General features: G+C 39.3%; 3 protein-coding genes across 4 annotated transcripts; 1 reads left to right on the forward strand and 2 right to left on the reverse strand.

Moving 5' to 3' along the window:
- Window positions 1-2,185: 2,185 nt before the first annotated feature.
- On the reverse strand, window positions 2,186-7,544 carry LOC116300320 (4-trimethylaminobutyraldehyde dehydrogenase). The gene is made up of 7 exons (XM_031709167.2): window positions 7,049-7,544; window positions 6,276-6,431; window positions 5,673-5,935; window positions 4,661-4,801; window positions 4,049-4,237; window positions 3,334-3,563; window positions 2,186-2,996 (listed from the first exon to the last, which is right to left on the reverse strand). Exons 1-7 carry the CDS (start codon window positions 7,416-7,418, stop codon window positions 2,783-2,785), a joined length of 1,563 nt encoding a protein of 520 aa, XP_031565027.1. The 5' UTR covers window positions 7,419-7,544; the 3' UTR covers window positions 2,186-2,782.
- Window positions 7,545-8,354: 810 nt separating this feature from the next.
- On the reverse strand, window positions 8,355-17,490 carry LOC116300324 (serine/threonine-protein kinase Nek7). Of its 2 annotated transcripts, XM_031709172.1 has the most exons (11): window positions 17,356-17,490; window positions 16,386-16,576; window positions 15,390-15,509; window positions 14,717-14,770; window positions 13,727-13,770; window positions 12,915-12,979; window positions 12,258-12,365; window positions 11,484-11,578; window positions 10,868-10,981; window positions 10,253-10,375; window positions 8,355-10,135 (listed from the first exon to the last, which is right to left on the reverse strand). In XM_031709172.1, exons 2-10 carry the CDS (start codon window positions 16,551-16,553, stop codon window positions 10,268-10,270), a joined length of 876 nt encoding a protein of 291 aa, XP_031565032.1. In that variant the 5' UTR covers window positions 16,554-16,576; window positions 17,356-17,490; the 3' UTR covers window positions 8,355-10,135; window positions 10,253-10,267. The 2 variants fall into 2 exon arrangements, with proteins under 2 accessions (XP_031565032.1, XP_031565031.1); XM_031709171.1 differs by having other exon boundaries at window positions 8,355-10,375.
- Window positions 17,491-17,740: 250 nt separating this feature from the next.
- LOC116300316 (phenylalanine--tRNA ligase, mitochondrial) lies at window positions 17,741-21,819 on the forward strand. Its single transcript, XM_089024611.1, has 4 exons — window positions 17,741-18,343; window positions 18,989-19,259; window positions 20,281-20,549; window positions 21,597-21,819. Exons 1-4 carry the CDS (start codon window positions 17,756-17,758, stop codon window positions 21,762-21,764), a joined length of 1,296 nt encoding a protein of 431 aa, XP_088880737.1. The 5' UTR covers window positions 17,741-17,755; the 3' UTR covers window positions 21,765-21,819.
- The last annotated feature ends 325 nt before the right edge of the window (window positions 21,820-22,144 follow it).

Below are 22,144 nucleotides of genomic sequence, written 5' to 3' on the forward strand. Positions count from 1 at the left end.
TCTGCCAGTGGATTTCCTTCTGTATACTAAACTATTGACCCATGCCGTCGGCTCCCCTTCTCGTACTTTGGTGATGATACCTTGGGCGGCCATCTCATCTAGTTCCCGTTTAATGTCATCTTTGAGGCTTAATGGCACGCGTCTCGGTGAGTGAATGACAGGGGGTACATTTGGGTCCAGTGTGATGTGATATTCTCCTTGAAATTTACCTATTCCGTCAAAGCATTGGGGGTATTGCGCGAGCAGTTGTTCCTTGCTGCTTATTTTGTTCGTGTTGTTTGTGGGTCTTGCAGTTTCTTTTCGTGGTTGTGTACCTTCATTCTGTGTTTCGACAGAACAGTTCAAAGAGATTAATTTGAGGTCTAGTGCTGTTGGCAACCCAATGATTGCTTGGCCTGGCGCGTCAGTGACATAAAAGAGCGCGGTCGTAGTCATGCCTTCATAGCTGCACTGTATTTCGCAAGTACCTAGTTGCTTTATTTTCGCTCCAACATATGCTGTGAGTATGGTTTTGGATGGCTTCAATGCATTTTGGTTTGGTTCACCGTCCGTCCCGACGTTCTGCGGGAACATGCTTTGATATAATTTTAATGGCAAGATGTTTGCTTGCGCACCGGTGTCGAGTTTTGCTTTAAGTTGCGCTCGGTTTTTCGGGAAATGTGGAAGTTGTATGCTGATAGTAGCGAATGCTTCGTCCCTGCGTTCCACCGGGCGTATGGTTCCAATTATTATCGATTGGAAATGTAGGGTATTGAAATCTTCATTGAAATCGTCATCTGTTTGCATTTCATGCACAGCGCGTCGGCCTTGGCGTGCTTCCCTATTGTTATTGCGTTGTTTGTATGGTTGTTCTTTTCTAGCGCTTGGGTTTTCTGATTCACTAGGGTTGCCTTTCTGACGGCATACTTTAGCCCAGTGGTTCAATCTTGAACAGAAATTGCAAGTCGAACCATATGCGGGGCATTTCTTTGTCGCGTGTTCGCCTCCGCAATTTCCGCATTTCCTGTGCCGATTCTCGTATTTCCTGACAGCTTGAACATGTTTGTCATCATCACTCTGGAGCTGGGCCACATGCGCTAATGTAGCTTCATATGTTCTAGCTATATCTATGGCTTTATCTAATGTAAGGTCATCTCCATATTCTAGTATACGCTCTTGTGCTTTTCGATATTTGGTGCCTATGATAAGCTGCTCGATTAAGCGCTCGTTTATTTCAAGCTGGTCACGAAATTTGCATTTTTTGGCATGATTGCGACATTTGGTCATAAAATCATCAATATTCTCGTCGTTTGATTGCTTCATCTGCTGTAGCTGGTACCTAGCTAGCCTGAAATTTGTTCTCGGCGCTAAATGTTTTTCAAATTTTGACCAAATGTCCTCGGGATTTGTTTTCTCGTCTTCGCTGTCCCAAGTGAAACTATTATAGATATCTACGCCTTGACGGCCTATCCATAGTAGGATGTACGAGGATTTTTCATTATCTGACCTCTTTGCAAATGGGTCATTGAAAATTAGATTACAGTATTGCTTGAATCTGGCGAATTCGTCGTTGATATCGCTGGTTTGCCAGTACATAACGGGTGGCGTGAACCCTGCGGCCATGATGTTCTATCACTGACGCGGTCTGCTAGCTGTTTTCTTTTATTTCCTGTCTTGGTATCTGATTTAACCACTTACCGAATGTCGATGTATGTTTTACCTTTCACTTCTGGCACCATGTAATGATTTCTGTTCCTTGGTGGTTGCGAAATATGGCTTTATTTTGAGTATAACAATTCGGGCTACGAATGTGTATCATACAGTCTGATAGATGGATATAGGGTTTCAGTCAATGCTATGGTATCATATGACATATAGCATGACAATGTGTTCTTTTCTTTTATGATGGTCCATTGTATAGTAAGGAATATACGTACTACGTAACAATACAAGTTGATTAGAATGCCACAGGTTTAGGTTGAATAGCGGAATATTATAACGTGCGACCGAGACTAAGACTGAGCAAAAAAAAACTCAAAATTGAAGTATTTCCACAAATAAATGCACAGGTACCCTAGTAATAAATGGCCCTCATCCTTCCTAGCATGCATCTTGGCCATAAGCATCATATTTGCAATATTTTTTATCAGTTGAATGCGAATGTGTCGTTAGTTTTATCTGAGGTAATTCATTCAAAAGGTGACTATTTTGATATATTACAATTATTTATTTCTATATATTTATTAAATATACATAGGTTTACAGTACAAGCAGTTTCCCTTAAATCCATTCATTATGGATTCCCTGTAGTAAAGTCTACTACAAGATAACCAAAACCCCGCGTTATGCTCCAATCAATTTTATTTGGGGTTAAAGATTCAGTATTCCCTTGAGTATGATTTTTTCTTCAGTAAAACAAAGAAACGTCTTCTCAAGAGAATGCTCCCTTTAGCATTATATTTTTGTTTACTACCTCAGTGTTAAGGCTTATGAGATACTTCAATGTGTAGTTCCACCATCCATACCCACCCCACAGAGGAATTTGGAATTTCCAAAGAGTAGGCGGGTCAGAGAAAGAACAAAAATTACAGAATTTGTATGGAAGAAAATTGGTATTTCTGGGGGGTAGGGGGGTGTCTTAAAAAAATTCCTCCTTGAAGGGGGTATGAATAATTTTTGGAACTACACAATACGGATGAAGGGAATGGATCATGGTCTCAAATGGGAAAATACTTTGCCTACGTAAAAACGGATAGCTATCTTGAAAAATTTTTTTTTGAAATAAAATATTTGATTAAGTTATTCAAAGGGGGAATGGGGTTTCTACTTCACCCATTTCGACGTAGACAGTTTTAAGCTGTGTGTAATATTCGATAGAGGCTCGTCCTCCCTCACGCCCAATTCCTGACATCTTGTAGCCACCAAAAGGGACCTCGGCAGGTGTCAGGTTGAAGTTGTTGATCCAGCAACTACCAGCTTGAAGATTAGCAACGACTCGATGTGCACGATTCAAGTCTCTAAGAACATAACGAAACAAATAAGTTAGCTCTGTCAAACATTGTTCTTAATTTTGTTGAACTCTGAAACAATTTCAGTGCTGATCTTTGTGAGGCATAGCTAACTCACAGATTCACCCTGAAACAATCTGGGTTACATCTGGTCTAAATCATGGCACGGCTACCTCACACATGAAATTGGAGTTTGTTTGTATGTCTGTCTGTCTGTCTGTCTGTCTGTCTGTCTGTATGCATGTATGTAACCTGAGACCCTAGAGGTGAGAGTACATACAGTATGTACCCACAACTTTTATGTTTGCCACTGAAAAAAGACATTCAAAGATATATATTTGCTTACTTTGTGAAAACTCCACCAGCCAGGCCAAAGTGGGTTTTATTGGCTCGTTCGATGACTTCTTCCTCAGAATTGAATGACAGTACAGTCATAACAGGACCAAAGATCTCTTCTTTCACTACAGTCATGTCATCGGTGCATTCGGCCATAACACAGGGCGACATGTAAAACCCGCCACTAAACTTTGGGTCACTTAGTTTTAGTGGCTCACCACCACATAGTACATGGGCTCCCTGTGGAGTAATGAAGCATTTGTTCAATTATCTACCCATTCACATACTCTATCATCCATCTACTCATTTGACTAAACCACTCATGAACTTACACACCCAACCCTACTTGCCTACCCATCCACCAAGTCACCCACCCATTCATTCACTTGTCCACCTACCCATGCCATACCTGCATTCCTTCTTTTTTCTCTTCCCTTTCTTTATTCCTTTTTTTTTTCTTCCTTTATTTATTCCCACTCTCTTTCCTACTTTCCTTCCATCCTTCTTTCATTCTTTCCTTCTTTTTATTTGTTACCTTTGTCCTTCCTCCCTCCCTTTCTCTTTCTTTTTTCCTTCATTTATTCATTGCCACTCTCCTTCCTTCCTTCCCTTCCATTTTTCCTTCCATCCTTCTTTCCATTAGTTCCCTCCTTCATCTGCCCCAAAACAAGCAACAACAAAAACAACCTCACTTTCATTTCCTACACATCCTCTAGCTACTGTACCTCATCCTTTCCAATCTTTACATATTCCAGAACCTTCAAGAGATGATTCCCAGAGATGAGGGCACCCATCTGTGTCTTGGGGTCCATTGGGTTACCAACATGGATCTTTTTAGTTCTATCTACAACACGTTGAAGGAAGGCATCTTTGATAGACTCCTCAACGAATACACGGGTGCCATTGGAGCAAACCTAGAAAAATTATTGGATACAAGTTTACGAATACAATACAATACAATACAATATAAAACAATAAGTAGAAGGGCTCAATAGGGTCATGGGAAAGGTATGTTATGTAATTCCAGAAAATATTCACATCTTCTGAATGGAATTGGATTGAAATTTCCAAAGGCTTGGTAGGGTGTGAGGAGACTACACCTGTGGAAGGATTACAGGAAATTCTAAAGATCGTATAAGGAGATTGGAATTCCCAGGGGGTGGGGAGGGTCTGAGAAGGTGTGGTTCAAGAAAATATCCATACCTCCCCCTTGAAAGCAGATTGGAAATTCCAAGGGGTGGGGAGGGTCTGGGTACGCTTTTGAAATCAGAATCTGTCACTCCCAATCAAATGTATATGGGGACAGAAGTTTATGGAATAAAATTAAAACTCTTTACCTGTCCCTGGCTCAAGAAATTTGCCATCAAAGCACCATTCACTGCATTTTCAATGTCAGCATCACTAAATATTATAAGAGGGGATTTTCCACCAAGTTCTAACGTGACTTCTTTTACCCCCTCAGCACAGGATGCCATTATCTGGTAGACAGAAACAAAAATGAAGATGGTTTTTTTTTCTTGTTGCACGCTTCAAAACTACCTTTGGTACTTGTCATTGTTTTGCTGCTAAGGTGGAGTACCTGGGGGGGGGGGGGTACTCCACCAGAATTTGGGTAGGGGTGTTCCGCTGGGATTCTGAAAGGGGTACCTGTTTATGACAAAAAACTCAAATTCGTGGACCCTGTTTATGAGAAAAGATATAATTTATTGCACTGAGTTCCTGTCTTAATTATCATGTCATCTCGTGTATCATTTTTTTACGACCATAATAACCAGTTTCGATCAATACGAAAGTAGAAACCCTAAATATGACAGGGAACTCAGGAAGAACTTGGAACTTGAGTGAAATTGCATACCCTGTTTATGATAAGAAGCTCGAAAAACCATACCGTGTTCAGCGGATCATCCCCGTATAGTCCATATATGAGGGTACCCCCCACCCCACGTGGTGGAGTAGTGATAGTCACTACACTTGCCTTTCCCCCCTGGGCATCACTTTGAGGAGGCAGCATGGTCGAGTGGTCATAGTATCGGTCTCACAATCTTGTGGTGCTGGGTTCGAGTCCCGCTGTGGCCACTAGCTGAGACTGTATTTGTCCTGGTTTCTGATTAGTTCAAATTCAGTTTCTCGACCATGCTTGTAAATAGCCAACTGGCTTGCCTCCTTGCCAGTTGGGATTCTTAAAACACTTTATGTTTCTTTGATTATTTCTTCATTTCATAATTTGTGGACTACACTGTAAACTAGTAGTTATCTGAATGAGAAAAGGGGACTATTAAGGGTTTTTGTTATGAATATCTCACCGATCCTTTCAGAAAAAGCATGGAACACTGATACCCCATAACTTACTCTTTTTCCCGTCTCCACTGATCCAGTGAAAGAAACCTTTGCGACATTTTCATGAGTACAGAGTAGCTGACCAGTAAATGCATCCCCTTGAACGACATTAAAAGCACCAGCAGGAGCTCCAGCTTCAGTTATGATCTCGGCAAGAACAACAGCTGACAGGGGGGTTAGTGGCGATGGCTTGAAGACTACAGTGTTACCACAGGCAAGAGCCGGCCCAACTTTCCATGATGCGATTTGGATGGGGTAATTCCATGCTCCAATTGCTGGAAAAGAGATATCAGTTACATAAGTGAGAGAGTGTGTTTGTTAAGAAGAAGTTGCTTTAAGGGTTTTTCCTCAAAGGTATTCAGTTGAATCCTCATTCTTTGCTTCAACCTTCTATTTACCCATTGATCATTCTCAGACAGACAGACATTTAGTCAGACAGAGAGACAGTCAGTCAGTCACTCAGAAATACAGTCAGTTTAGTCATTCAGACAATCAGTTTAGTCCTTCAGACAGTCAGTCAGACAGTCACTTCAGATGTCAGTCATTCAGTCAATCAGACAGACAGTCAGATAGATAGACAGTATGCTATCGCAGTTTATCAAGCTCTTCACTAACCTCCAACGACTCCTAAGGCTTCTCGTCTTGTGTAAGCAAAAGATCCATTCTGTAGTTGTATATGCTCACCACCCAGTGTAGGTGCAACACCAGCGAAATATTCCAAGACGTCAGCAACATTATCGATATCCCAGCATGCTTCATGGTACGGTTTACCTATTAAAAAGTATATTATGGAGGTTTCACTCCAGCCCTGAAACACGTCATGGCACAGCTAACTCATAGATCCAATTGGAATTTAGCTTGCCAGTTTTCGCGGAGAGAGGAAAACCAGAGAACCCAAGCAAGGAACCCCTGAATCAAGGGAGAGACCCAACAAACTCTACTCACTTATGATGCTGAGTCCAGAAATTGAATGCAAGACCACAGAAGTGAGGCAAGTGCACTAGCATTACGTCACTCTTGACCCCCAGTAGGGTACCACCTCCAGGGCATAGCATGTAGTGAGACAGAATATTCAGTACTCCCCCCCCCCCCCCGAATATCTCTTCATGAGATGTAATCCTAATCAGGATTCACAACGCTTTTTACTACTAAATTAATATAAAACTTGTAAAATTTCTTTGCACATAAGCTTATGTTAAAAGTACTAACATAATAATGCTAAATAGTGCGAAGAGTTTTGCAGGATTTATCTTGTTTAAGACTTCAAGTGCTTTTTCACAGGTTTATTTGTGGTGCATCCATGCCAGCTGACGTCGATCCACACATGTAAAACCAAAAACAAAACATTGCTATCTAATCCAATTAATCTAACATTAAGATTTCCATACCGTTATCTTTAACCTCTAACGTAGCTATCTGGTCCTTTCTGCTCCTCACAATGCGTGACGCCGTGTGTAAAATCCTTCCTCTCTCACTTCCACTCATTGAAGACCATCCTTTGAACGCCGTCGCAGCTGATTGTACTGCTCTATGTACCTCCTCCTTTCCTGAACCTTTAGCTTCGCATAAAACGTGTCCAGTAGCGGGTTCAGTTATTATTATTTCCCCTGGGCCTTCCTGTGTGCAGGGATCAACGCGTTGTCCATCGATGAAGTTGAGTTTCTGACAGGGTTCGATATGGAATGTTCTAAGTGTTGTTGGAGCGATTCTTCGTGTAGTATTGCGAAGGAGAGTGAGGATAGGCCTTGAGGAGAGCATAATGGTACGTGCTAGCTATAAAATTGTTAGTGGAGGCTACAAAATTGAAGTAATGTTGGTAATAAAGCCAAGAAAAGATCCAGACTAGACACGTTTTAAATTTATCTCACTGGAGAAACCGTGACTGTAGTCACGTCCGGTTACGATAGCTTTTAGTATTGTGGGGGAGGGGGTGGGGAGTAAGATCACAACCCCTTCTCCTCCCCCCTCCACCCAAAAGGTCATTCTCAGGGTTTAGGGCCCTTTAGGGCTTACTGCAATTCTCAATATTCTATGAACTTAGACATTTCATTTCTTAAATTTTTTTATGACCGATTTTTAAAAATTAACTTCTACAGAAAAATTAACTTCAGCTTGCAGCTCCCTTGTTTGCAGAATATCCAAAACCGCAAATGAATATCTTTATTTTCTTGACCCCCAAACAATTTCATATTTCCAATATCTAAGCCTAAGGGAGGCAGGGCTGTCAGTGGTGTACACAAGGTACCATCATTTTTTATTGGGAGAATTGGGGGGGGGGGGGGGGGCAAACAAAACACTTTGAGTGGAAAACGGAGTCAATGAAAAAACAGGTCCTTAAAATACTAGTTAACAGAATTATTATTGTTAGCAATGATGGAGGGACAGTTTTTTAATGCAACAATGGAGAGGGCAGGAAACAGAGGGAGGCCCTATTGGGGTGAGGGTGAGTCCTTCATCTGAATGTTGCAATTTTGGAATGTTCTTGTGTTGCTGTCAGATTTTACCCCTAACAGGACCTCGCTATTTGTAATTTATGAGAGCAGTATGTCATTTGTCGCTAGTTGGTGGCTCTTGTTTTGCTGTTTCAAGGCCATGTCCCTTGCTAAAATGTACCCCAACAGGATCTTGAGACTGAGGGAGGGGAGGGGGTTGGATAATCAATGTTCCCTTACAGACAAAGAAGAGACATTGACATAAAACGTTTTACATTTTCATTGACATATTTTAGATACATACAACACTCACTAAAATCAAATACTCTTTCCATACTAATAAATTAATAGTCAATAATTATTAATAAATATGTGTATTTCACTCTTGATTGAGAGAGAATGCTCATACTCATATTATATATTAAAACTCCTCCATTTCGAGGTATAATACTGATTTAGGACAGTTTATTAATTTACAAACTAGAAGAGCAAGTATTGCCTATTCCAAGTGCAACTACGAAGGTGCATTCTGGTCTAGCTTGGGTACAGTGGACCTAACCAAAGATGTTTGTACCAATTTAGACCATGATGCACTTTTAGTCTTTGTTAAAAATTATGCCTTCTTGCTAATGGCTAATGAGGGCAATGCTTTTTTCTCGTTTCTGTTGCAAGAGCTGAGTAGTTAGACAATAATCATAATCATTCTATAAGTTAGGTATTTACAAGGATTATTTACTGAAAAAATGGAATAATTCAGGAAGAAACTATTCCTACTAGTCAAGAGCAGCGTTTTAAAATTACCCACTAGAAGCCAGAATAAGAAAATTTGAAATTGCATTGAATCCTCTTTACAGCTTATAATTAAGAGTTAAACACTTTGCTTATTGATATCATTAAGCATGAACATGCAGAAACACTAAGAATACTAATTAAATGAAATGTTAAAAGTGTTTCATACTCCTGGTGGGGGGGAACTCCAGGAAAAAAGTACCGGGGATGCTCGTCGTATCTCTTAGGGGTAAAAATTTGTGATTTGGCATCTTTTAGGGTGCCAAGTGTGAATTTTTGAAAATCAGCATTTTCCGGTATCTCTTAGGGTGTCAGAAAAGGAGAGAATTGTTTGAATTTGTGAGAATTGAATTTGTTGTGGTATCTCTTAGGGGTTAAAAATCATTCAGTCATGCCCCTTTTTTAAAGACTTCCGGTATCTTTTAGGGGTCTTTTTGAACATTTCCAATGAGCATCCCTGGTACTTTTTTCCCAGAGTCCCCCCACCCCCCGGGACCATACTGAGCTATTAGACTCTAAAACTGTTTTGCACTCAATACCCCCATTTCGAGTTCTTTTGCACAGTCTTAGCCTCGGTTGTGTACAAATGCTTTCTTTTCTTTTATTAAGGCACATTGTATAGTAAGCAATGTATGAACTACGTAACAATACAAGTTGATTAAAATGCCACAGGGTTTTGGTTGAATGGCTAAATATTATAACACACAACCGAGACTAAGGCTGAGCAAAGAGAACTCGAAACTTGAGTGTTGAAAAATCATTGCTAGAAACTAAGATAGCAATTAACATACTTCCTGTGTAACATTTCATTCTCAGCTTCTATGTACTAGGTTTTGAACATGACAGTGATTTTGCAATTGAGTGCATAACCTATTGTTTACAAACAATTTATGTAACAGTTGATCTTCATGCCTTTGGGATAACACAGTTATTATTTTTGTAGATCTTTTTTTAAATGTCTTGGTTTTAATTTATGATTCCTGTCAATATTATGTCCTTGCTTTGACAAATTTGTGGCCATTGTTTGGAATTCCTTGATCATAAAAGATCATTGAATTTGGATGACTAGTGTCACAGTGAGGACACTTGAACTCTAAACACTTTGAGTTTATTGTCACTTTTTAAAAAAGCACAATGTAAATAATCTTTTGATGACAATCCAATCAAATTGAAAATAAAATTTATTTTGGTCACACTAACTCAGTGCTTTATTTTACAGGGTTTGAAAAAGTAGAAAGTTCAGGAAGTAATAACCTGGAGAAAAAAAAGAAAAAAAAAAAATTCAAAGTGTGATGGTGCGGCCATAATTCTAATTAAAATCTTAGTCCATATTTCAAAAGTCATTGCTAACCCATTCCCACTATTCCTTACAATATTATTTTGTCATTAATGTAAATGAACGGTGTGCATTTTCTGTGCTACTTCGTTTACGTAGACCACATCAGGTCTTTGATCAGGGTCTGGATTTATGCACAAGCTTACAAGGTCACGCAGCTGAAACAAAAAAGGATAATTCATTTTGTTAGCCAGTCCAAATTTTAATAAGCAAGTTATTTATCTTTCTGTAAGTCAGTCAGTCAGTCAGTCAGTCAGTTGGTCGGTGGCTCAGTCAGTCAGTGGGTGGGCAGTCATTGGGTCAGTCATTGGGTCAATCGGTGGGTCAGTCAGTGGGTCAGTCAGTGGGTCAGTCAGTGGGTCAGTCGGTGGGTCAGTCGGTGGATCAGTTGGTGGGTCAGTCGGTGGGTCAGTCGGTGGGTCAGTCGGTGGGTCAGTCGGTGGGTCAGTCGGTGAGTCAGTCGGTGAGTCAGTCGGTGGGTCAGTCGGTGGGTCAGTCGGTGGGTCAGTCGGTGGGTCAGTCGGTGGGTCAGTCATTGGGTCAGTCAGTGGGTCAGTCAGTGGGTCAGTCAGTGGGTCAGTCAGTCAGGCTGCTGATATATGGGTGTGGTGGGGTGAGTAGAACTAAAAAACTAAATACTATAAACTCACCTCTTGTGAATAATGTTCAGAAGGGAGGGGAGGGTAGTCACATTGTTCAATTTTCTTACATAGTGAGTACAAATTCATTTTATCACCATAGAATGGAGACTGTAGAGCTGCCATCTGTCAAAGTTTCAAATCAATATTAGCATTTCCAATTCTTATTAATATTAATAATAAACTAGAGGGTAAAATGCAAGAATAGTGCTCCATATACTCTGCCGACCAAATGTTGGCCATGGTTGTCCAACATCCCATAATTACTCTATCAACAGTCCATCATCACCCAGTCATTTTGCGGAAAACAGTTTTTAAAGGAAAGATGCTACTTTATGGTTGACAAAATTTAATGGTCAAGAGAAAGTCAATCTTGCATTTAACTAGATACAGAATTTATATTGCTGTGTTTCACTTGACTTTTTTTGTGCAGAATGTACATATTAAGCTGAATTGCTAGTTTTCAAAAGAATTTCTTTCTGGTTGACAGCACAAGGTTGTCTGTAGTGTTTCACCACCATTTGGAGCACATAATGAGATTCAAATTCTTTTATCAGCTAATAATTGAAAGCCAGCAATACATGGAATGACAGCATATATGCAGTACATGTTTATGCATTATTTTTACCTCGTACAGCAGGCAGCCAAGTGACCAGATATCTGATTTAAAATTGTACCCATTCTCATGGATTCTCTCCGGTGACATATAATAAGGTGTGCCAACTGTTGGAGCAAAAGTAAAAAAATATTTAGTTAATGTTGCCAGAAGTAGTTAGTAAGCTAAATTCCAATTCAATATGTGAGTTAGCCATGCCCTGACTTAGATCAGCCCAGAGGTTGTTTCATGGTTCAATCTGTGAGATAGCCATGCCCTGACTTAGATCAGCCCAGAGGTTGTTTCAGGGTTCAATCTGTGAGTTAGCCATGCCCTGACTTAGATCAGCCCAGAGGTTGTTTCATGGTTCAATCTGTGAGATAGCCATGCCCTGACTTAGATCAGCCCAGAGGTTGTTTCAGGGTTCAATCTGTGAGTTAGCCATGCCCTGACTTAGATCAGCCCAGAGGTTGTTTCAGGTTCCATCTGTGAGTTAGCCATGCCCTGACTTAGATCAGCCCAGAAGTTGTTTCAGGGTTTGACCTGTGAGTTAGCTGTGCCTGGTCTTAGATCAGCCCAGAGGTTGTTTCAGGGTTTGACCTGTGAGTTAGCTGTGCCTGGTCTTAGATCAGCCCAGAGGTTGTTTCACGATATCAAAAAAATGAATGAATGTAGTGTCACCAGCTTATTATTTGCAACTGTCAAGGGTCCTACACTCTTAACAAAGTTTCACTCTGTATTTATTTATTATCTTGTCTGCATATCTACCAAATTGTGAATCTACCAGGTTGGAGTGAAATCACTTACCAAGTGAGTGAGCGGCTGTGGTCTTGGAGCTGAAGAAGCGACCTAACCCCAGATCACCAAGCTTCACGACACCAGATGCTGTGATAAATACATTTGCTGGTTTGATATCTATAAAAAAAATATGTTTATAGTAACTGTTAGTCAAGGGTGGATTGAGGGGGGCAAAGAGGGGCTGAAGCCCCTATTCAGCAGAAAAAAACCCAAAACAGAACTGAAGAATTAGATGCTCTTTTTCATTGTTTTCCGTTGTGTTGATGGAAAAAAACTCAATTAGCCCCCCTCTAAAATTTTGGCTGGATCCGCCCTTGTAAGTAGCTGTGCTTCAATCAACATCAGTAAAATAAGCTTTGAAAAATATGGTTAGCACTGTAAAGTACTATTTGCTCAAACTTATTCACAAACATACTCAAAGATATGACATGTGTTCCTTGCTAGCAGAGTCTCCATCGTTCCAAGAATTGCCAACAAAGGAGACGCTGCTAGCAGGGGTGTATAGGTGGTATGAATTGAGATAAATTTAAATAAGAAAATTCAACTGCTAAATTCCAATTCGATCACAGAATGAGGGCCACAGGTTTGTTAGCCACTGGCTATTAAGTGCTATCCTTGTGAAAAAAGGACGTTATTGTCATTATAAGTTAAATTTAATTCTCTTACCTCTGTGCATTACTCTTCTTGAATGCATGTGTTGTAGAGCAGCTGTGAGTTGAACGAAGTACTTCCTGGAGCATAAGTAAGATTAAATGGTCAATACTGATGAAAAGATGACAACAACTGTTTGTAATATTTGCTATCAGGCTAATACTTCATGTAAACTCAATTCAAATACACTAGTACAGGGAAGGGGGCACTGAGGGGGACTAATTTTTTTGGTAATCAATTGAATAAATAAAGATGTTGGGTTTTTTTACTTTTCTATTTTGGGTACCCCCCCCCCCCCCTCCTCCACTTCCTGGGTCCTCTCTAGGCCCCTTGCCAATAAACATGTTTCAGACATAATTTAATATTATTTTGAAAAAAGAACAACAGAATTATTGCACGGGTTTATGTGAATGAATAAATGTGTAAAATTAATTTAAAAATTTAAAAAATCATAAAAAAATTATAAGACTGAATATATCCTGGAGAGGTTATTTAAAGGTTTTTATAATTTCTCACAGCATGGCATTCCCTATTTTTCTGATTAAGTGATCTGAAGAGTATTAGAACCTCTGGAGTTCAGTAATAATTGCCCAGACAGGAATATAATTCAATAGGAATATTTTAAAAATACTCCTTTACAAAAACAAAAATTTAAAAATTAAAAAAAATTGTTCACTGAGTTCCTGAATGCTTAGTGACAAATTGAAAGTGATGGTATAATGTAAGAGTGTGATAAATATTGAATGAAGATGCTCTTGATGCTTTATTGAGTTTTATAAGTAAAAGAGCAGTGACTTTACAAGCACATTACATGTCATTAAACTTACCAGACCGTTCTCTCAGGGATAAGCCTCTTCTGTTTCTTGAAGTGCTGGAAAGGGACAAATAATTAATCTTTTCAAAAGTTTCTCTGAATGAGGTTTTGTCATGTAATAACTCACAGGACAGAAGAATACTTACAGCTGGAAAGAGTGACAAGCATGTTTAAATTAGTCAAACTGCAGTACAATTATTTGTAAGGTATTACAGTCAAAATGGCTCAAGCTTATCCCCTAGATTCCATTAATGGTTTCATTATTTGAAGATTGATATTTATTATTCTTTCCGAGAATACAAAGAGTCAGGATTCAAAATAACAACCGATTCAAAAGTCAAATTCTGATTGGATTATTCCATATATGCATAGCATTAACCAACACCATAATCCATGAATCAGAATTTAAGTTTTGAAAAAGTCATTATTTTGAACCCTGAGTCTTTGTATTCTCAGAAAGAATATTAATAAATTCAAATATTCTAATGATGAAATCATTAATGAAAGCTAGGAGTGTAAACTTGAGCTGTTTTGACTGTAAAGTTCAAAAATTGAGTAAACATATAAATTTAAAAACTCAAAATTTTGTAATCCTGAAGACAAAAGGTTTTCTTGCAAAATTCACACTCTACAGGATTTTTGAAGCTATTTCCTTCAAACTTAAGAGTTTTACCAATATTACCATGCTCTTTCCATCAGCTATGATAATTATTTTTAGCTCTTGTGAGTTTTGGTATTACATGAAAAAAGGACATTGCATGACAGGGGAATTTTAAAATGCTTACAGTGCACAAGGCTAAAACAGATGCAATTTTTACCAGTTGAGCTGAATAGTTTCAATATTGAACTACATAATATTGAGGATTAAGTGTGGTTTTTGCCCCTCACTTACAGCTTATAATGAGACTTATAAACTTTAAGCTGATTGGCACCTAGAAAATTAATGTTATATCATAGGTTATATTTTTGATGATTCTTAAGCACCTGAGGCTTGATTACTTACTTTGATCATTCTTGATAAATCTCCAGCATCTGCTAATTCCAGGACGATATTGAGCTGTCAAAAAAATAAAACATATTGAAAGGACCATTGAAAGTCATATTGTACAGCTGTAGATATATGACATGCAATATACACTTGGTCAGGTCAGGAACCAGGATAGAAAAATGGATGGGGTTGGGGGGTAGGAGGGTTGGAGGTTGGGGGTGGGAGGGTGGGAGGGTGAGAGGGGAGATAGAAGAAAATCAATCTTGTCCTTTTGGTCAGCAACGAGAGAAGAGAGGCTTTGGTGGTGGCCAATTTTTTAAGCAATGTTCTGGCCACATTTAATATATTCTCATGCTTCTATGCACTCTGGCTTTTGTACATTAAACCAACACAATTTACCAAATAAAGTTTATAAAAGATCATTGAGCAGCAAAATGCCTGGTGTATATACAGGCGTAAGTATGCAAATACATAAAATATAGTCCTACTTTTGCATGCTGCTCTGTAAGGTTACCATTATTCTTAGTTATCATACACATTATAATAGGTTGATATCTGGGCTAAGTTGTGGAAATCTATATTAGTGCTAATCCCAAATCCTAAATCTTAAATGAAAACTGGCTGCTTGTCATTGTAATCATACCACAGGAACTCTACGGTATGGTACAATATGATAAACCCTTCTTACCTCATTATTTTCAATAAATGAAGCATAATACTTAATAACGTTGGGGTGATTTAGCTGTTTGAGTAGATCAATTTCCTTGATGCAATCTTGCCGAGCCTTGGAATCCATCATTTCAAATATCTGTGATAGAAAATAAAGATCTTTTGTGTCATCAAGTTGCAAATGTAAAGCAAATTGTCTTACGACAATCATAGTGAGAAGACGTTGTTTAAATTTCACAAGCCAGAGACTTGTGTCTAAAGCATGCAATAGCAGTCGTCTCTGCGTCCCTGGAACTATGGCAACCATAGGATGGTTAACGACAAGAGCAGACTTACATCTAAGGGTGGTACATGTATTGGTTGCCGGGTTTATCCTAAACCCTAATCTAATATTGATCCCATAATAATGACAACTATGAACTTCCGTATTAGAAAATAGCCAGTACAATTTCTCTTTGGGCTTCAAGTCAGATCAAACTTTACCAAATTAACTCATTTTTATAGGTTTGAGTTTGACCACCTTATACCAAAAAATACCCCCCAAAGGGACCCGCCTACTATAAGCCTCATTATAAATCAATAATTATGATGGTAAATAAAGTGATTATAATTATTTTAATGTTATTTGAAAAAGTTAGATTTGCATAATCTTACTCATATTTTTTGACAAGCAAAAATAAATTGTATATCTAAATTGTGCAATGTGTTTATTTTAACCTGTATAGCATATATGTGTTTACAAAACTTTATACACCATTATGTTGTTTTCTTTTTATCCCCTAGCTTAATGCACTGTTTACAATATACAACCCTTGTTATAATTCCTTAGCAACCGAGGCCTTTAATGACCTAATTTTCTCCTCCGATGCATCTTCATCGATGACACTTCATTATCAAGTTTTCAAATTAATAGTGTCCACGTCGTGTCGCAAAAATAAAGGCTATAATTTAGGACGCTAGTAGTGCCAAAAAACGATAAAACAAAATGCGAAGTAGATTCAGTAAGCTCACTTACCTGTACTTTTTTGAGAGCTACAATCGAGTTATCGACGACACATCGAGCCTTATACACAACACTGAACTGTCCTCGACCTATTTTCTTCTCGATAACAAAATTATTTATGGATGTAAAGCAACTGTCGTCTGTCTGTGGGGCAGGGGTCGTATCCATTGTAGTTGTCATGTTTTAATCCCTAAAGAACCAGTCTGAAAAATAAAATTGATTTGGAATCAAAAACCAGAGTATGAATTTATAAATTTTAGTCTTTTTGTTCGAGAAAAGACGATTTCCACGGCTTATAATTATGAAATATTTACATAAAGTATGATTTATCGAAAACTTTTTATCGGATTGCATTACGCAAGTTCTTCGTATTTTTTGATATCCGAAATGCTTGTTCTAAAACGCTTTAAACCTGAGCCTGAAGTTGAAATAAAATTATAAAGGTAAACTAAGAAAATATGCCTCAAAATCCAAGAAAACTAGATAAAAACGCTTCAAAATTTAATTATTTCGGGATCCCGGGATTTTAATCCTTGGCTGTAAATTTTAAGCCTTTTTCAATAAGCATGAGAAATAATGAATAACAGGAAATAATGTGTCATTTTAGAGATTTTTTTTGGTACAAGGAAGAATCGCTTTTCGATGTAGGTTGTCTAGTTTGTTCATTCCATGAAATGCACCTGGTGTTAAAAATTTCCGGGTAATTTTTGCGAGAAGCATAGATGTTTCCCTTCAAATCTCCTCTAAATTCGTAAATCTCGGCCTCAGATACAACAGAAAACCTCTGCTTTGGTGCTATGTCCTACTGATAGCGAATACAAGAAGCGATTTGAGGAGAGATTTTGAGAAGATACGAAAAAGTCCAACATCAGTAGACACCGCTTCCTTCATCAACATCTCATGTCTTCAACACGCGATGGATTTTCGCTCGCTTTGATTGCTTTTTAAGCGGTTTACTAAAGAAATGAGATGTTTTTCTTACCTTGTTTCGTTGGAAGGAGCACTAGCCGAGCATATCCTGAAATGGTACATGTATATTTAAGACTTGTTGTATATTTATTAGGATATGAATAATTTGAAAGCCCGTCTCATTTGCATGTTACCTCAGATACAAACCATAATATGCGACGACTCCCTCTTCATGTCTTGTCTGTCTGTCCGCAAAAACACAGGAAACCCAAACGCAGTTTACTTTTGTTTGTATTTCAAAAATAATTTTTATTTTCAAACACGAAACTACATCTTGTACGTACCTAATGTCTAAACTATTACCTATATAGTAGTGATTAGGAATGAATTTTTCTAATTTAAAATAAACTTCCAAGTTTTTTATTTATTATTGTAATTGGGTACCCTGTGGTAGAACCTTCGACACGACAGCCATGTTGCCTGCAGTAAAAAAGTCTGCCTTCAAAATTCTCACAAACAGAGTTTATATTCTCACGCGAAGATTTGCTATTACTTCGACATCTTTTCAAGGAAACGAAGAGCTACTTATTTCATCTAAGAGATACGAGAGCGACAGTAACACAAATGTGACTCCATCGATTCTCTCCAAGACAGACAGACGACTTCACCACGTCAAAAACCATCCTCTTAAAATACTCAAAGATAAAATCCACGAGTTTGTGTATTCCGCTTACCTTCGCCACCGCAATGGCCCTTTATTCACAATGGTGGACAATATCCCTCCGGTTGTGACTGTAGATCAAAATTTTGACAGCTTGTTGGTGCCAAAAAATCATATCAGTAGATCAAAGAATGATAATTATTATATAAATAGTGAATATATGCTCAGAGCTCACACGTCAGCACACCAAGTAGATTTGATTAGGACTGGACTTGATGCTTTTCTTGTAACCGGGGATGTGTATAGGAGAGATGAGATTGATAGGAATCATTATCCAGTGTTTCATCAGATGGAAGGTGTGAGGTTGTTTACAAAGTTTGATTTGTCTGGTGATTCCAAGGTATGTTTCGAGGATTTGGGTAGGGGGTGGGGGGGTGGGGTAGGGGGATCAACATCTTGACCAGAACTGACCTATTAGTGGGGGGAAGGGGGAGAGGGGTGGGGGGTGAGGAGAGATTCTGCCTTCACCTAAATTTCACAACTGCCTCTTACAATTTCGGAATATTCTTGTGTTGCTTGTCATCATTTGTCACTAGATTGTGGCTCTCGTCTCTCTTCAAGGCCATGTCCCTTTTTGGGATAGGGATTTACCCCTAACCTACCTCACTAGCGGTCCCGGGGGGGGTACTACCACCCCAACTTGGATAGGGGTGTGCCGCCAGGACCTCAAAGCCGGTATACCTTTATCACTCAAAATGCTGCCACCACCCAGTGCAGTTAGTCCACTTTTAACTAGACAACTTAATGTTCCATGACGCCATTTTTATAGCTGTTTTCTTTTGTTGCTTCTGATGTATGGGAACTTTATCCAGTAGCCGAGCAGTAGCTATGGCCATGTTGCTAAGGCTGCATCCATTTTCCTTGTTTGAAATCTTACATTTAAATGATATCCAGCTTATATTCCACACAGGCAACCCAATAGCATTTTCTGTTGTATTTCAAAAATAATTATTAAATTAATTCATCTTGTATTTTTTCACTTCAGAATCCCATAACTTTATTTGAAAAGAACGGCAAAAGAACAGAACATAACCAGGCGGTTCATACCTTAGAGTCTGTCAAGCTCGTAGAATTTAACCTCAAGCAGACATTGACTGGAATTGTTGAAAATCTTTGTGGCGAGAATCTTGAGCTACGCTGGGTCGACACATATTTTCCATTCACTCATCCATCCTGGGAACTGGAGATTAATTTCAATAATGAATGGTTGGAAGTGCTTGGCTGTGGTGTCATGGAGCAAGAAATACTAAACAATGGTAAATGACTCATCATCATTCTTATCTTTTCATAGTAAAATGCAAATCTCGGCAATACTCCTAGACTGTGCACTTGCCGTTCTCCTATAGGAATCTTGATTTTAAATAAATTTACTTTATTTAGGAGGGTGATATACGTTACTGGTAGCCCAAAAGTTTACATTATGGCCCTACAATTAATTAATGAAACTGAAATGAATGATCAAAGAAACATAAAGTGGGTTAAGAATCCCAACTGGCAATAAGACAAACCAGTTAGCTATTTACAAGCATGGTCGAGAAACCGAATCTGAACTAATCAGGAATCAGACAAATACAGTCTCAGCTAGTGGCCACAGCGGGACTCAAACTCAGCACCACCGGATCGACGCTATGACCACTCAACCATGCTGCCTCCTTGATTTGATTCCTAAACTAGGCATCACACGTGAAGAGTTCATTGGGTCTCTCCCTTGATTCAAGTGGGTTTTTTTTCTGGGTTCTACAGTTTTCCATCATCAGCCAAAGCTTGCACCCTTAAGGTGCCAACACACAGTACAACATTGCATGCAACATTGCACGCAACAGGACTGTTGCAGCATGTCTACCCCAAACTTGTTGCACACAATGTTGCATGCAACAAATCTGAAGTTGAATCGCGCTCTGCTCTTGCAACATTGCGCTCAACAAATTTCATCGTGGGAACATAGCTGCAGCATTACCTGCAACATTTTGAAATTCCCAGCCATAGTGTGACGGGGTGAAATGCACGCCTGTGAGCTCTTTATGCATGAGCCCCTGGCTGGCAACCACTCCCTGCATTATCGAAGGAAAATATTAGCCTTATCTTTTTTATACCTTTTTAAATATTAATTAATAATAACTAATATTAATTATTTTTTTTGTAATTGAAGTGTCCTATTTGAAGCTGAATGCAATTGAAGACTATTCTGTATCCAATTTACTGACTTCTCCTAAGTGATTATTCCTATTACACATATAACGATGCTAAAAATTCCATTCTATTCCATGTTGTCAACAGCTGGAGCAAGTGAACAGATTGGATGGGCATTTGGCATTGGACTTGAACGGCTTGCCATGCGGCTTTTCAATATTCCTGACATCCGTCTGTTCTGGAGTGAAGACCCAAGGTTTCTTGACCAGTTCCAAGATGGCAGCATCAATGAATTCAAACCTTTCAGTAAATATCCTCCGACATATAAGGATGTGGCTTTTTGGATATCTGATGGCTTTTCACAGAATGACTTGTGTGAGGTAGTGAGAAATGCCGCTGGAGATATTGTGGAAAAGGTGAGAAGATTGTGTGACATTTAAATGATATACATGTATTATCAGACATTTAGTATAAACGAACATATGGATTAGGGTAAAGTAGTGGTTACAACACTAAGCTTGGGATACCAGTGGACAGGGGCATAGCCATGATTTTGCCATTTTCTGAAAATCACGTGATCATATACTATCAGTACGTATGTATAGGTTTTCACAGTGTGAGGGAGGGGCCTTTTCCCCCCTGGTTATGCCCCTGGTGGATGCTTATGGTGGTGACGATGATGCAAGTGTGAACCAGGGAATCAATGGAGGCATAGCACTAGTGCACTTGTTTCTCACTGTGCAAAACCTAACATATTTAATTCCAATTTGATCTGTGAATTAGCCATGCCCTGACTTTTCTGTTTGCTTTAGCCTTGCCCTGAGGTAGATCAGCCCAGAGGTTGTTTCAGGGTTCGATCCGTGAGTTAGCCGTGCCCTGACTTTGATCAGCCCAGAGGTTGTTTCAGGGTTCGATCTGTGAGTTAGCCATGCCCTGACTTAGATCAGCCCAGAGGTTGTTTCAGGGTTCAATCTGTGAGTTAGCCAAGCCCTGACTTAGATCAGCCCAGAGGTTGTTTCAGGGTTTAATCTGTGAGTTAGCCATGCCCTGACTTAGATCAGCCCAGAGGTTGTTTCAGGGTTTAATCTGTGAGTTAGCCATGCCCTGACTTAGATCAGCACAGAGGTTGTTTCAGGGTTCAATCTGTGAGTTAGCCAAGCCCTGACTTAGATCAGCCCAGAGGTTGTTTGAGGGTTTAATCTGTGAGTTAACCATGCCCTGACTTAGATCAGCACAGAGGTTGTTTCAGGGTTCAATCTGTGAGTTAGCCAAGCCCTCACTTCGATCAGCCTAGAGGTTGTTTCAGGGTTCAATCTTTGAGTTAGCCAAGCCTTCACTTCGATCAGCCTAGAGGTTGTTTCAGGGTTCAATACAATTTGAGGTCGTTTTGCAAGGCCTCTAAGCTGTGCTTAGTACACTAAGTTTGGGCTACATACATTCATAAATGTACTATTTCATTTCAGGTTGAGCAGATTGATGCGTTCATCCATCCCAAGACTAAAGAAGAGAGCCAGTGTTATCGCATCACCTACCGATCCATGGACAAGACGTTCGAAGCTGATGAAATAAATGCCGTGCAAGACCTTGTCCGAGAAGAGCTCCAGAAAAAGCTTCAATTGCGGCTCAGATGATGATTAAGGTTGTAAATAATCATTGAAAATAAAAGGTTTATTGTGTTTAACATAATTAGGCTGTTTAGGCAGGTGTGTGTGTGTGGGGGGGGGGGGGGGGGGGCAGTTTCAATGGTGCAAATCTAGGAAAGAAGCCATTCTTAAGGCCCTGTTACACGTTGAAAATTTTAGCTGAAACTAGTGTGCAACGGCATTGTGAGACAAGTTTCACGGGCAATTTCATTCTGAAACTTGTTCACAACACAAGTTTCGGTTGCATGAGTAGAAAGCAGTTTTACTTTGCGTGAAACTTTCTCGCGACGAAAGTTTCACAAAGCCAAAATTGTGCCGTTTTAACACCCCCATGAAACTTGTCTCGCAACGCCGTTGCAAGCAAGTTT

Source organism: Actinia tenebrosa, unplaced genomic scaffold, assembly GCF_029948245.1.
Source record: "Actinia tenebrosa isolate PJP-AT-01 unplaced genomic scaffold, QUT_ActTen_1.0 PGA_scaffold9__36_contigs__length_13948895, whole genome shotgun sequence".
Taxonomy (NCBI): Eukaryota; Metazoa; Cnidaria; class Anthozoa; order Actiniaria; family Actiniidae; genus Actinia; species Actinia tenebrosa.